Genomic DNA, 15,406 nt, shown 5'->3' on the forward strand with positions numbered 1-15,406 from the left:
CTCTTTCGATGTATGAAATTATACTGTTGCTCACAAATGCTGATCTCTGCTCTTGGCTTCTTTTCCACTACTGTTTCCCATAACCTCCTTGTTTGGCTCCACAACTTCATTTCTCTGTAGTTAGCACTATTCTCCATGTCTCCCTTATTCTTAAAAATGGGCACAATCAAATCTCTTCTCCATTGCTCAGGCATCTTCTCACTCTCTAATCAAATCAGACAATCTAAGACTGCCTCTCCTACACTTTGATAGCATAGGTGTATCATCAGGACCAACAGCCTTTCCACTGTTCATCTTCTTCAGCGCTCCCACCTCCACCATGGCCTTCACCGCACCACTGTGTCATTGCTAGCATACATGTCCTGCACCAGTCAAACATACATCTCTGTCATATCAGACTTCCTCATACAATACCATAGTTCCTCTTTGGCACCCAGTTGTATTTTATAGATCTACAAAAGCAGTGCAGCTCCATTTGAACTTCTCTATCAGGGTGAGATGTCCCGCTGTCCAGAGGTACCCAGCAGAGATGTTTGGAGCTATTGAAGCAGGAAAAAAAGACAAAATGTATTGATTGATGGAACAGACAACCTCCCTCCCTGTCGTTGATGGGCCTGTGGTGTCTCTGAAAAGGTGTCTCCTCAGCCAAAAATACACTTGAATTATGAAGTCAGAAAGACTTTTAAAAAAGAAAAATTAACTTACCTCCAGCATGGAGATGTGCCTATTGCTTGTTTGACTGCAAGGGTTTAAATCTCAGCAATGGTCATCCATGACTTCATCCAAGCATGATGCTCACAGACATCTTGGTCCGGTGATAGAGGGAAAAAAAAACATCCAATACCACAAATGTGTTTCTAAACCAACGTGAATGCCCACTGGTGAGACGATTGTGATAGCTTATCACGCTATCTGTGGGATTGTCCTGCAGGCGCCTGGACCTGAGGAAGGCTGTGAGAACAACAGGTCTGTTTAGGCTACCTTCCTCTGGTTAGTCTTCGCTAACAGCCCTCATGCACTGTTTCCAGAGGTGTTCTGATGAGAAGTTGTGAGACCAGAGAAGGGAAATGAGGGTTCAGCTACAGCAGAGGAACAAGACACAGTTAGCTTAGCTCTTTCCTTTTCGTTAAAACATGCTCAGAGGGAATAAAAATCATTTCTCAACCCCACCCCCTCAAAAAAAAGACAGGTTCACATTTACCAGCAGTTTATTTCGGAGAATTCAGAATCCAAAAATAACAACAGTGCCAGTTTGATGAACGGAGAGCTCCACGGGTTTGAAATACAAAAACCTGGAAAAAGAAAATCACGGTATTCAACCTTTATGAACGGGTAAGTTACATTCAACCCCACAGCTAAAGAAGGTGCTGTTAGCATGGTAGGTCCCTAAACCCTGTCCTACTGCTCAAAACAAAGGGGGAATACACTGATGTGTGTATTAAAACGTTGATATCGCAGTACCGGAACCACGCATTAATTGTGGATATCTATCCGAACTGAAGATCCACGTGGAGGTAGAGAAGACACGATCGGCCCTCCTCGGGCTCAGGCTACATTCATTCAGTCATCACCCTGTGCTCTGGGGGGCAAGATTGATCTCAACCTCCCGATGGGGAAAAGCGTCAGAAAAAAGTAGACGAATCAGAAACGAGTCTCTTCGGCGTGCATCTTGAGGTGTAGCCTCAGGATGCCCATCTGGCTGAAGGTCTTGCCGCATATGTGGCAGCCGAACGTCTGCTCGGGGGCCCCCTGGCACCGGTGCCCCTGGAAGGAGGTCATGCTATCAAAACCCTGCTGGCAGCTCGAGCAGACGAAGCAGTTCCTCAGGGGCTTGTTGCCACCGGCGTCCAACTTCACTGCCGCAGAGAATTCCGGCGCTGCTTCGTCCCGTGGGCTCCCTGTCCCATTGACGATCACCTCTTGGATCTCTCCCAAGTCCATGGTGAGAGAGGCATCGGATCCTCTTGGAAGCATCCCGACCTCCGAGTATTGATCCGGCGGCTCCTTGGCAGGTTGTCCGTAGTCCCTCCAGTCTGGAGCCGCTCCCACTGCGGGACCCAGCTGGTAGTTAGCATCGTTCAGGAATACGCAGACCGCCTGCTCAGAGGCGTCGCTGCTCGCTCTCACCTCGCCGTACGCGAGGCCTGGCGGCGGTTTGTCCAGAGCCACCAGGCCCACCTTGGGCTCGGCCGGGTTCTCCAGCAGTCGGTCTTCGGGGACAGTAAACATCAGCTGGTGCGCGCCCGGGATCTCCGTGGTGTCATCTTGAAGAAGGAAGAGGAGAAAAAAAATGAGCAAGAGGGTTTGAATCTTCATTTCAAGCATGCACAGGATGATCTAGATCAATGAATCTTCTAGCCCATTGAGTTTGTGGAGTTGATGATTCCGACAGCGAAACAACCGCAAGTAGCTCAACCTGCACCTCTGTGCCAATGTAACTTAGCATTAGGGTGACACGGGATTGGTCAGTGCGATCGAAGCACACCCCCAGCACATGCTATCCAGAGTTGGACTTTCCCACAAGGCTCATGATCTAGGCTGAGCGATGGGCAGCCATTTTGGGTGTCTTCTAGCTTCAGCGATCCACTAAACAGAAGCTGGTGGATCCGTCTAAACGGACTACATACTTGGGGACATACTTAGTGACTTTAATGATCTCAAGAGTTTAGAAAACAAAGCTACATGTTTTGGGAAAACAGCTGGTCAACAGCCTTTGCCTTGTGGCTACTTACCGATTCTGTGAGTCTTCATGTGGCCCTTGAGGCTGCACTTCTGGTTGAAGAAGCGTCCGCAGATGTGGCAGCCGTAGGGCTTCTCACCGGTGTGGATGCGCAGGTGCCTCTCCAGGTGGCCGACGCGCTCGAAGATCTTGCCGCAGTACGAGCAGATGAAGCATTTCTTTGGCTTCGCCCTCTGGAAGGGCCTCCTCGTCCTCTGACAGTGGGGTCCCTGGAGTTCTCGATGGAGGGTGTCACTGGGGATTAGGAGGGTCTCCCCAGACCCGAAGGGCAGTCGGGGCATGGTGTTATTCTTGAGTTCCTCCAGCGACTGGCCCGGTAGGGCGAAGGAACTACAGGAGGCTTCTCCTTGAGGCGGGAGTAACTGAGCAACCCCTGCAAAGGGCATCATGTTCTGTGCGGAGCTGTCCAGACTATCTGCGCCATTCCTCTCTACGTAGGTTTGCCCCTGGAACCTCGACACCCACTGCTCTGGCTCCACAAAGTTCTCGCTCAGGTTCTCCCCTCCTTCTCCAGGGACGGGCTGCGATATGTTCTCCTCTTTGGGTTCGGATTTCACCTGCACAGGTGCTGGGGGAGGCTCCTTCTGCTCGCCGGCTGTGTGGATTTCATTCGCGGCATGCTGGGGTGCACTGCCGAACTGGTTCTCCTGTGGCGCCGGCTTCTGTTCGGCTGCCTGGATCTCCTCCGGTTTGGCCTGCATGTCTGTCAAAACACAGAGAGGTTTGAGCACCTGCTTCCATTTCTGCTGTGAAATCAGCTTTAAAAGCAGCTACACAAAATACTAGCGAGCAATGATGTCTGGATTTCAGGGATATACGCTGGTTTATCCCCTCACGTCTTCATGCAAGGCCTCAATTCACACCTTATCGTTTAAGCCAAAAACATTGTGCAGTTGTTCCCCCTCCGTAAAAATATGCAGGGATCTACTGCTCTGCAAACCTGTGATGGAGGGGACAAGCAGACCCCATGAGTTGGTGGATCAGAACAAAAATAGCAACAGATAAATGCACACAAAATGCTTTACTGTCAGCTTTGAGGCAAACTCAAGCAAAGAAATATCCACCAAACATACATACAGTGGGGCAAAAAAGTATTTAGTCAGCCCCCGATTGTGCAAGTTCTCCCACTTAAAAAGATGATAGAGACCTGTAATTTTCATTATAGGTACACTTCAACTATGCAAGACAGAATGAGAAAAAAAAATATATAGATCACATTGTCTGATTTTTAAAGAATTTATTTGCAAACTATGGTGGACAATAAGTATTTGATCACCTACAAACAAGCAAGATTTCAGACTCTCACAGCCCTGTAATTTCTTTTGTAAGAGGTACCTTTGTCCACCATACGTTACAATGTGGATACACTGCAATCTAATTATTGGATGTTGTCTCTTCACAGGTACTATGATTGACATGAATTGCCGGAAATGTATTTTATGGTCAATGCGCACGTTTGACTAATTTATTGAAGGACCTTTTACGACGCTCTCGCGGACTACATAAAATGACATGGCGGACAACACCATTGCATCTCCAACAGTGGAGCACCCCAACCTTGTTGGCCCCACCCCAGGTAACATGATTATTTTTGCTGCGCTAGAATAAAGTGTAATTGCACATCCACAGTGGGTGGCAGTGGTGCTCATTGTCAGAGTGGGCGTAGTGTTACCTTTATTGTGGAGGATTTTTTTTTTTTTTTTGCAACCACACTCACAGCATAGAGCAGGAGATAGGGAGTGCATGTAAATAATAAGCAAATGAAAGTCACCCGAAAGCTAAGACGAGGAATTATGATGACGCCTATGTAGCTCTTGGCTTCACTGTGATGAGGCAAGAGCGGTGCGGTTACTGTTAGCTGAGAGTTGCAGTATCACGCTTCGAAAACCTGTGCACCTCAAAACGTACTCATTGTAGCCATTCATCCTGACTTCTTCCTTTTGATTAAAAAAAAAATCAGCACAAATTGTTTTATTCATTTTTGTTCTGTAGGTTAGTGTTTTATATATTGTGCTTCTGAGTTAATGTTGCTGATCAATTTGAATATATAATTTATTGATTTTATTTATTAGTATCAAATGGTTCAGTCAGTCAAAAACTGCTTATGGTTTAAATAAGGATTTAACTTTTTTTTTATTTCAGGCAAATTGATGCACTTCAAATCTTTTCTGTTACAGACAAAAAGCAATGTTGATGAAGTTTTTTCTTTTCACAAGCTGATCTATACTTCTTTCTTTTTTCAATTGTGAATAAGGATACAAGGTAATGCAAATTTTATAGAAATATACTTTTTATAATTGTGGGGGGGGTTCTCCTGAGGGAGAGGTATCAGAAAATAATCGAGAAGCCCTGATCTAACCCTATTCTCTGTATCCTCCTCTCTCACACCAACTACCTTCATATCCTCTCTCACTACGTCCATAAATCTACTCCTTGGTCTTCCTCTAGACCTCCTGTCTGGCAGCTCAAATTCCATAATCTGTCTATCAATATATTCGATATCCCTCCTCTGTATCTCACCCAACCATCTCAGTCTGGCTTCTCCGACCTTCTCTCCAAAACATAAAACATGTGCGGTCCCTCTGATGGGACTCATTCCTGATTCTATCCATTCCAAAGAGAACCACAACATCTGCATCTTTGCGATCTCTAGCTCTGCCTCCTGTCTTTTTGGCATTGTAAGTGTTTCTAGTCCAAACAGCATCACTGGACTCACCACTGTCTTGTACACCTTTCCTTTCCTTTTGGCTGATTGTCTTCTATCACATAGTACTCATGATTCTTTTCACCACCCATTCCAACCTGCTTGAATCCATTTCTGTACCTCTTTTCCACACTCTCTGTCGCTCTAGACTGTTGATCCAGAGTACCTGAAATCCTCCAACCTCTTGATCTCCACTACCTGTTGCCTCACCGTTCCACTCGCATTCCTCTCATTCTCACACATATATTCTGTCTTGCTGCGACATCCCTCTGCTTTCCAGAACAAACCTCCACCTCTCAAGATTCTCCTCAACCTCTTCCCTGCTCTTACTACCGGTCACAATGTCATCTGCAAACGTCATGGTCCATGGAGATTCTGGTCTAACCCCATCTTTACCTGTCCATCATCGCCGCTCAAAAGAAGGGGCTCAGAGCTGATCCCTGATGAAGTCCCACCTCCACATTGAACTTCTGTTACACCTAGTAATAGAAGTAACACCACTGTCTCACAGCTAGCATACATGTCCCGCACCAGGCTAACATAGTTCTCTGCCACTCCAGACTTCCGCATACAATACCAGAGTTCCTCTCGGGACCCTGTCATATACGTTTTCTATGTCTACAAAAGTGCAATGCAGCTCCCTATGATCTTCTCTGTGCGTCTTTATTAGCATTCTCAAAGCAAAGGACATTTGAATAATAGTTAAACAGCAGCCCGCCGCCGGGGATATTAAAATGTAGCACATTACCTCAATCCATAAAGGTATTGAACAGAAGTGGCTTGATCAGGGCCGTCTCCGCCATCCCCATGATGTGCAACATTTTGCAAGACAGCCCATACAGCCAACCAGTCATCCCACCCTGGCGCAGAACTGAGCGCCTCAGACGCTCCTTTGTGCCCACGGCCATCAGACTGTAAAACAGCAGTTTGGACGACACAGAACTCTGGCCGGATGGAGGTGCATCTGTGCTACCATAAAACTCACTACCTCACCCATTCACAGGTGTCATGCCCTTACTCTGTTGTCTATTTTATCCTTGATGGTCTCTGCCCATTCGCATCCTGCTATTTTCACCCTTACTGTCCCCGCCCCCAATTCTGTTGTCCATTATTATCCTTGATGATGTTGTTGTTGTTCATTCTGCTCTCTATTTATTTGTGGATGTCTTTTGCAAATTGTCTTGTAATTGTCTCTATTCATATTTATTTACACTATAACTGTTACGCCGTTGTGACGAAAGAATTTCCCCTATTGGGATCAACAAAGTTGATCTTTTCTTAACAAGTTAGACTGGTCCAGTTAAGGCCTAAACACAATAAATGCTCCCCTTTTCCTTGACAGCAGCCTTTTGCCACCGGAAGGACCCGTCAACTCCAAGGAACTCTACAAAAAGTTAACTTCACAGCGTCTGCCCAATTTCACCGTTGGCACGTGAAAAACAGGGCGCACGCGCGTGCACACGATTGCTTGCCTGTGCAAGAGCGCCCAAAGAAGGGGCGCCCCACAGCCACAAAATGTGCATGTCACAAAACCATAGGCCCAGAACACAAGAGCATGTCTTAGAAACCCCAGTGTTTACGTGGCACCTCTTGTAACTCGTTGCCATCATCACGGAGTCATGAGCCACTTTCGGACAGAAGTTCTCAGAACACAGTTCTCAAAATTGTCTGACTTGAATTTGGTTCCAGGAAGTAGCTGTCCTCAAGGGGGACTTTTGTGTTCGCACAAGTGGAAGGGACCGTTGTAGAGGCCGGCGTCACATAGACCATGGGTGCCACACTCAAAAGCAAACCATGGAAGAAGGACAGAAATTCAACAGGGACACTATCTTCTCCCTACTCTGCTTCACCCATGTGAAGAACCCTGTTAGCCGTTAGCTAACTCTGCACTTATTTGGGCCAATATGTCGATGTGCCTTGGCAGGCCCTGGAAGCCCCCCTATAGCATTGCAGACCGAAGAGCTTAGAAAACTTTTTTCGCTCCATTTTATCACAACAAAACAGCTGTCCGGTGACCACCATACTTCTAAGAAATAGCGCTCCACAGTCTGCATCCACCAGACACCTACGTCAAATAGCAGTGTGACGTAGTAGCTTCGGAACCATAGGAACCCCCTGCTGCAGAACAGGAGCTAAGATGGTTCTAGGAGCTGGAGGAGGAGGAAGTGGTCTGCTTCCTGAAAACTTTCTGGGAATCTGAAAAAAGTTCTTCAAGTGTGAAAGGTGCTGTTGTTGCCGCAGCGCCGAGCAGCGGTGCCGAGCAGAGCCAAAACAAAAAACAAGATCGTTAATGGAGGAGGAGGGAGCTAAATTTTCATTCTGACCACAAAGTTGTGAGGCACGAGGGGCCCTCGCTAGGTTGTGGTTCGGAGGAGCCGTCATAGCTTATAGTGCTGTTTTTGTTTTCTTTCACGACCTTGGGTAGGAGTAGCCTCTAGTAGGGGCCTATCCTGTCAACCAATATCACGGCCAGACGCTTTTAACGGCGAGGAGGAATCAGAAGACAAAAGTAAGACAAGCATAGAAAAAGGTCGAGGAAAGCCTCCCCTCACATGGGTGCTGCTGTGACACCCCTTGCTTCACCGTGCTGGTACAGTGTTCCCATAAGATACAAATTTAATTAGTTCCAGAAATGGGTTCATATGTTGATTTTAATTTTTATCTCTTATGAATTTTCCCCCATTTCAAATGACAGAAAACAAATTAATTCAGATTCGATTAGTTCGGGACACTTTTGTCACGAATTGTTCGGCAGCACCATTATCTGAACTAGCCGCCTCCCCATGGCTGACCACTGAATAAATTCCACTACATTTCATGGCCTCCTTTAAATTCGGTAGAATTTGGTTCGGTAGAACTTTCTCCCCTCTCTGCTGACTCACGTTTTAAATCAAAATATATATAGCACACTTCCTCACTTATGATTGTCTGCGTTAATGTATCGCCAGTGATCCTTTTCTCCTTCACCCACATGAAAAGCAATTTTTCCATGTCGTTGTGTATAGATATCTGTTTTTGCGACAATACAGTTTTGCCCTTGGGAAATGTCATAGCCAATATAGTTTCCTTTTGCTTTAGGATGGTACATATCATGGATGCATTGTGATTATATTCACATGATATCGGTCACACGTACACCACGTTCATGCTTCGCTATTATTTTGTGCTTAATTTCCATAGAAAGCATATTCTTTCTGGGTTCACAACTTGCTTTCTTTATTATTAAAACAAAACAAAACAAAAAACACACAAACTAAGCACAAAGATTAAAAATGATGCTACACAAGAGCTAGGAACACAACTACGTACTGTACAAATTACCCGGATAAAGTGCCCGAGGGATCTGGAAACTGCGAGGCCTCCAAGTTGAGTGGCAGGCGGCGCCAATTCAGAAGATGCAGCGGTGTCATGAAGAATATTCAAGTGATATCGAGCAAATTTTGCATTTAGATTTTCTCGCTTTTGTATCTGTATCATGGATTTTTTTTTCATATTTCAAGGATGAAATTTACTCAAATCACGCTTTGTATCTTAAATTATTATATGTATATAAAGTTATTTGTATCTTAAGGTGCTGCTGTTTTTCAAAAACTGGAATGTCCTGCATGTTAAGCTGGGTCAAAATATCAAATCCAGTGTTGTATTTACAAAATTATCTTGAAGGCACTGTAAAAAGACTCGCACTGCACACCACCCAATGGGTAGGGGGTTGTGGAACCTTCCCATGCCTTCTACACCCTTTCACTGTTGACCTGCTTGAAATAGATCCTAAAAACTGTGCAGCGCCAGGTGCGGATTGTGCTGGTGTTGTGAAGCATTCCATGCTTGATCAAACCAATAATCCACCATGACTTCCCACGAACCGATTGGAAAATGCATTCTCTGCCAATCACAGGGCAGGAAGCCTGCGACCTCAAGGTTACTACTTAGGGAGTGCTTCCATCAACCTTGAGGCCAGATCACATGGCAGCCATGCATTGTACTAACCATACCATCAGGAGTAACCGGAAGGTTTGGTATCTTTCCAAAGGACAATACAGAATTGCCAGCCTTTAGATTGGAGACAGCGCCCCCCCCCCATTAACTGAACTGTCGCAAGCCAAAAGCCAAACTGAACAACTCCGAAGCTAAGAATAAGAATAACTTTATTAATCCCGAAGGAAATTGCAAATTGACAGCTAGATTGTCAGTGTGTGACCACCAGAGTTGTCTCTTTCACTTACCCCTGTGGTGGATCTTCATGTGTTCCTTCAGGCTGCACTTCTGGTTGAAGTGTTTCCCGCAGACTTCGCAGCGGAACGGCTTCTCACCGGTGTGGATCATCTTGTGTCTTTCCAGGTGTCCGGGCCGCTCGAAGTACTTGCCGCAGTACGGGCAGTGGAAGCCCCTCTTGAACATGAACCTCTTCACCGTCCTCCGCCGCACCGCGTTGTACAGGTTGCGGTGCTGCCCGAGGCCAAGCGGGCCCCGGCTCAGGGAGCCATGCTGGTACACACCGGGGTCGGTCACAGCCAGCCTCGAGTCCAGAGCCGACTCAGAAAGACCCGGCGGGAGAGTCTGCCTGGCAATTATGTCGCTGTGGCCTGTCTCGGCTTGCGTCGCTGGCCTCCACTGCGAGAGGTTCCCCTCAAATAAATTCCCTTCCCCTGTCGGCTGTCCAGTCTGTGCGCCACCTTCGCCGCATCCATCTTCCGAAGGCTCACATTTCACTTGCACCTTGATTAATGGCAGGCAGCTTTGGTCCTTCTGGGTAGGGTCGCTGTCCAGCAGGACCTCCTCCTGCTCCTCTTTGACATTCGGACTCTCTGTGGAAGAACACTGCCTTTAGATGAACAGATTTAACAATTCTGATACAAACAACATGGCAAATGAAACACTGGTCGTTTTGGCAATCCTCGTGGTTTTGAAAATGTTTGTCTGGTATTTTTTTCCCAAAATTTTTAGTTAACCGGATAGAGCTGAAACAAATGTTTTGTTCTTTGTCAGAAAGTTAAGCACAATAACGGAGACATACGCCAACTTTCATCCTACGGCCACACAAACAGGTGCCAAAATGTAGACAAATGGAATAATGTAATTGAAACTCACAAAAACAAGGTGTACATTGTTGGACCCCCTGTCTGACTTGGTTCAGTACAACCAACAGCTTTAGTTCAATCATTCCATAGTCACTTTTGGACAGAAAACGTTGAGAAACACAGTTCAAGAACTGTCAAGCTCGAATTCTGTTCCAGGAACGAGTCTCCTCCAGGAGCAGTAAGGGAGCAAAGTAGCTGTGACCCAAGGTTCTACGGCATGCACCTTAAGCTCCACACTCAAAAACAAACGACGGAAGATGAGACGGCCAACATAGAGGAGGAAGCTGCCACGGCATTCATAGAGTGAAAACTATTGACAATCAGATGGGAGGAAGGGTTTTCTTTTTTTAACTTGTCCCACACATTGCTGTGTTAAGAACCCTATTAGCTGTCAGCTAACTCCACAAAGTCCGGCAAAAATATAGATATTACTCTGGATCCTTGAAAAGCCCTCTATGGCGTAGCAGGCCAAGAAGAATCTGCTAATGGCCGTGGCTTAGGACTCCTGCCAATCACCATGCACCTACGTCACAAGTTCCTATGGAACCATAAAAAAGACCTTGTCTCAGAGGAGGCGCTAAGATGGTTCTAGAAGTTGGGATTCAAGGTTCCTTGTTCCTCTGCTCTGCCAATGCTGTGAAAAATGGCCTGGTTCCTGCAAAGGCTCTAGCAAAAAGTTCCTCCAGTGCCAAATGGGCTGTTGATGCCTATATTGCTTTCACTAACTTGTATAAACAAGTGGTATATTATTGAATCCCCTTCCAACTTTGTTCATTCCAACCAATGCAGACACAAACACGAGCAGAGTAGGCATCAAGCCCCATCGACTAGAGCACATCTGATGCATAAAAATGTGGTTGTTTGAAATCAGCATTTCACCTTCACTTCCCTGCATCTGCCTTCCAGAAACAGGAAACCGCGACTCTGCCGCAAGAAATGTTGACACGTTCTTGGTCAATCGGCTAACTCATAGCAAGACTCCATGTGGGCAGCTAGGCGGTCACTGTTGCGGATGACCTAGCATCTTCTCGTGTATGTCTGGGCTAATAGCCATCACCTTGTTCCGGGTCTACCCAGCCTGCCCTTGACTGGATTTATCTAGGTCAGGACACGAACATACAGCTTGTTTAAGACAGACGTTTGTGTACTGTTACGCAGTCTTACAACTCGATGTAGTTTTACACCAACCTGAAAACGATGTTGAAACGATCCTTTGCACACACATGGAAGAACACAAAACTTAAGGGGTTGTGCAACACGTGATCCTCTCATTTGTTTGAAGAAACAAATGCATCATTTATTTTTCAACCGATCATCCACTAAAGTGAGGCTGACTTGGGATTCAAGCCACTGATGACAATTGAGGTACAGTGAGAAAAGAGCAAATATTAGTGCTGTACTTTGAGAAGGGATAACCTTTGACCTGGGGCGTTTTACTGGTTTGGATTCATCCACTAAATACAATGTAAGTATGCTGGGGTGTTGGGTGTTGGAGCCTATCCTGGCCGCCATTGGACAAGAGCTGGGTTTTGCCCTGGATCAATCACAGAGCCTCATATAGAGACATGCAACCAATCAACTACTCATGTCATACAGACACATGAAAAATCCCTAACTCAAAGTAGGAATTCAAATGTTCTAGGAACTGAGGTCCATGGTGCCAGTGCAACAAGATGTGGCCTTGTTCTCAGAATTCTAAGTAAAGTTCCTAGAGGTCGAAGGTGTCAAAGGTTCATGTCCAGTCAGCGCCACATGGGTCCCTTCCTGTCAGTGGGAATGCAGAATTAAAACCTTCCTCTGGAGCACAAGGCTTGTTCCTGGAATGACATTTGAGTTAGGCCTGACACTTCCCTAATCTTGCCTCCGCGAGGTGTCAATTGACAAGGTTCTAGTAGTAAGCATCTAAGGTCCAAGGATATTGAGCTACGTGCGGAGGTGAAGGAAGCCTAGAGTCCAGCACAGTTGGGTTCAGAGAACTTTATTCTTCATGAAAACCAGCAACGCGAGTTTTCGCACCAAAACAATTGATTTTCCGTTCACCATAACACCTTCTTGTACACATCATGAGCAGGGCTGGTGTTTCTTCAGAACAACGGCAACTCTCTTTTTGGGTGTTTTTAATTTGCATCATATTTGCCTTTCCCTTACCATCAACAGCTGGTCCTTGTTTTATTGTCTACTTGTTTTAGGTACAGCCCCTTGACAACTGTTGCCCGGTTTACCTTATATGGTAATTTTTTTCCTGGGATCGCTTACTTCCCCTATATCTTGCATAGACTTATTTTATTGTCATTTCATACGTTTTTGCATATTACTTTTATGGTGTCCCATTTTCTTTCTACATTTAATAGAAAGATTTTGGGCAGCTTTCCATACCATGGGGTCAACATTTCTACCTAGGAGCTTGCTATTGTTGGCTTGTATTCACTGTTCAGTATAACAGCCCCCACCTGTGGGCCTGTTCACAAGGAGGTCAGAGATAAATAGCATCGTGGGTTTTGACTAGGACATAACTAGTGATGCATGGGTGACAGGTTATGCAAAAAGTGACATCATTCAATCTTATAAAGGCAAAAACTGCTAAGAATAATCCATGCTGTGAGATTATTTTGAACAAACATAAAAGTGATCTACCTTTTTTCAAATCATGAAACTACCCTTTATTAAGCCAGGTTTGTTATCCATCAGACCACTTGAAACGAGATTTTCCTTCCTCTGGGCTAAAATAAGTTTGACACCCCTGGATTAGAAGGCAAACTTAGAAAAAGGACGAGCTACTTTTGTGTACTTCCTGTCAGCAGGTGTGAAAACATCTGATTGAGTAAAGCTAATTGAGATGTGATAGCTTCCAACGCTTGGTTGTATGTTGTAGTTCGTTAGTTTCCTAAAGGCAACCGGATGCGGAAGTAGTTTTGTGTTGAATATCCGGTACCGGGCACGTGCTATTATTGATATTGACCGATTAATACAGGGGAATGGGACGTAATATCGCGAGAATTGTATTCATTTGTAAACAAATGACCCCCGAAAAGTCGCGCCGGGTCGTGAGAGCAGCTCCCTTCGGAAGAGCCGACGCCGTTGTCCGGGAACCCCGGTCCCCCTCCCCGGCCCCCTTACCGTGTCGCCCCCGGCTATCGGGTCTCGGGGTCGCCCTTTTCCGCGCAGCCCTCAGCTCCCCTCGCAGCCCCTCAACGGTGCTCCTCAGCTTTTGGATCTCGCTTTCTCTCCGGCAGACCTCCAGCCGCAGCAGCACCACCCCGTCCTCCACCGCCTTGGCTATCTCCGCCGCGGCCGCCTGGGACAGCGCGTCGATGATGGACGCGATCTGGGTCCGCAGGGCGCCGCCGCTCGACATTATCCCCCGGTCGACCGGCAGGTAACGACCCGTCAAATACTTTGTGTTTCACCCACGGATGGGCGTAGCAGCTCCCGGCGTGCTAAGGGAGGCGGCGCGGTTCCTCCACGAACGGCGGCGCTCGGCTAGCTCGTCGCGGGGCGTCATGTGTGCCGCTCCCGGCTAGCAGCGGCTAAATGGACCGGGGGGGCGGGGGTAGGGGAAGTGGGGCAGAGGTACCGTAAATACCCGACAAAACGCGAAACGCAAATTGAGATATAGAGTAGAATATTCATTTCATCTATCCAGGCAAATAATGATTATAATTCAAATATGAATGCATTAGCATGATTTTTTTTTAATGTTCCTAATGTGGCAGTATATTTCACTCATAATTAAAATAAGTAATAAAAATCAAAACTGAAGTTCCATTTTCTTCTTCAAGGTGGCTCATTTTGTGACTTAATCCAAGTTTAAAAAAAAAAAAACAAGTGGTAGATTTAATTTTTATCTTAAATTTTGTGGAGAGTTATGTTAAGATTTTATTTTCTAAATATACTATGGCAAATATGGAGGCCAACAATGATCGTAATTTAAATGCATTAGTGGAGATGTATTTTTCATTTTCACAAAGTGGCAGCATATTTTCAGTCACAACTAAAATAAGTAAAAAGCAATCCAAACTGCATTTTCATATCCTTCTTAATGTCTGCAGAGGTTCTCAGTCATCCAGACATATTTGCACACAGACCAGGACCTTCTGCACCCTCCAGCCCCGGTAACATCCACATGAACCTCAGCTCTCGTGATCCAACAGGTTTCACTCCTTTGTTTAGCTTTACTTTTTCACATTCCAATCCAGGTAATCCCACAAAAGTTGCCCTTTTGTCCCAAAGAACAACACCCCTCTATCAGCACAACAACCCGTTTCGACCTAGTTTCTGCCGATCAACTCTTACATTAACATAACAAGCCACCATAACCAAGGCCTGCACAAAACCCTGTCAGTAAAATTCAGAGAAACTCCACTTAGGTCAGCAGAACTGAAGAAGCCTCTTAGATGAGGGGTGAAACATCTTCAAGTGAAGAAATTCTAGTCCAGTTGCCACAACTGGAGCCACAAAGAAGATTTTGAAAAGAATTCTGACTTCATCCGAGATAAAAAGCAAAAGAGGTTTAAGATTTTCAAATCATACCATGGCAAATATGGAAGCAAATAATGATGATGGTTCCAACTTAAATACATTATCGGATTTTTATTTTTCATTTTCAGAACGTGGCTGCATATTTTGACTCATAACTAAAATGTGTCATCTGTAATTTGAGATCAAAAGAAAGCGAAAAGAACAGCGGATATGATGTGGGTGGAAAAAAAATGAAAACGTAATCATAATAACAGTACATTTTATATAAGGCACCTTATGTGAAACTCAAGGACACAAAATGCAAATTTAAAAGAATGGAAACAATGGAAATAAAAAAAAGTTACTATGTGATTAAAACATTAAATTAAAAAAAAGATAATTTGTACGGTGTCTGTGGAGAATTTG

General features: G+C 45.5%; 1 protein-coding gene across 2 annotated transcripts; it reads right to left on the minus strand.

The window, feature by feature from the left end:
- Positions 1-1,190: 1,190 nt before the first annotated feature.
- LOC147230245 (uncharacterized) lies at positions 1,191-14,032 on the minus strand. Of its 2 annotated transcripts, XM_086153470.1 has the most exons (5): positions 13,640-14,032; positions 9,668-10,249; positions 2,733-3,443; positions 2,128-2,264; positions 1,778-2,048 (listed from the first exon to the last, which is right to left on the minus strand). In XM_086153470.1, exons 1-5 carry the CDS (start codon positions 13,875-13,877, stop codon positions 1,914-1,916), a joined length of 1,803 nt encoding a protein of 600 aa, XP_086009596.1. In that variant the 5' UTR covers positions 13,878-14,032; the 3' UTR covers positions 1,778-1,913. The 2 variants fall into 2 exon arrangements, with proteins under 2 accessions (XP_086009595.1, XP_086009596.1); XM_086153469.1 differs by having other exon boundaries at positions 1,191-2,264.
- Between the last annotated feature and the right edge of the window lie 1,374 nt (positions 14,033-15,406).

The sequence above is a fragment of the Fistularia commersonii genome, chromosome 10 (assembly GCF_037954325.1).
Source record: "Fistularia commersonii isolate RoL2024-O1a breed Wild chromosome 10, RoL_Fcom_v1.0, whole genome shotgun sequence".
Lineage (NCBI taxonomy): Eukaryota > Metazoa > Chordata > Actinopteri > Syngnathiformes > Fistulariidae > Fistularia > Fistularia commersonii.

Coding starts and splice junctions, on each gene's coding strand:
- LOC147230245 (XM_086153469.1), bottom strand. CDS start 13,877: ATGTCGAGCGGCGGCGCCCTGCGGACCCAGATCGCGTCCATCATCGAC. Junction 3,444..9,667: donor CATGAAGATCCACCACAGGG/GTAAGTGAAAGA, acceptor GTGTTTTGACAG/ACATGCAGGCCAAACCGGAG. Junction 2,265..2,732: donor CATGAAGACTCACAGAATCG/GTAAGTAGCCAC, acceptor TCCTTCTTCAAG/ATGACACCACGGAGATCCCG.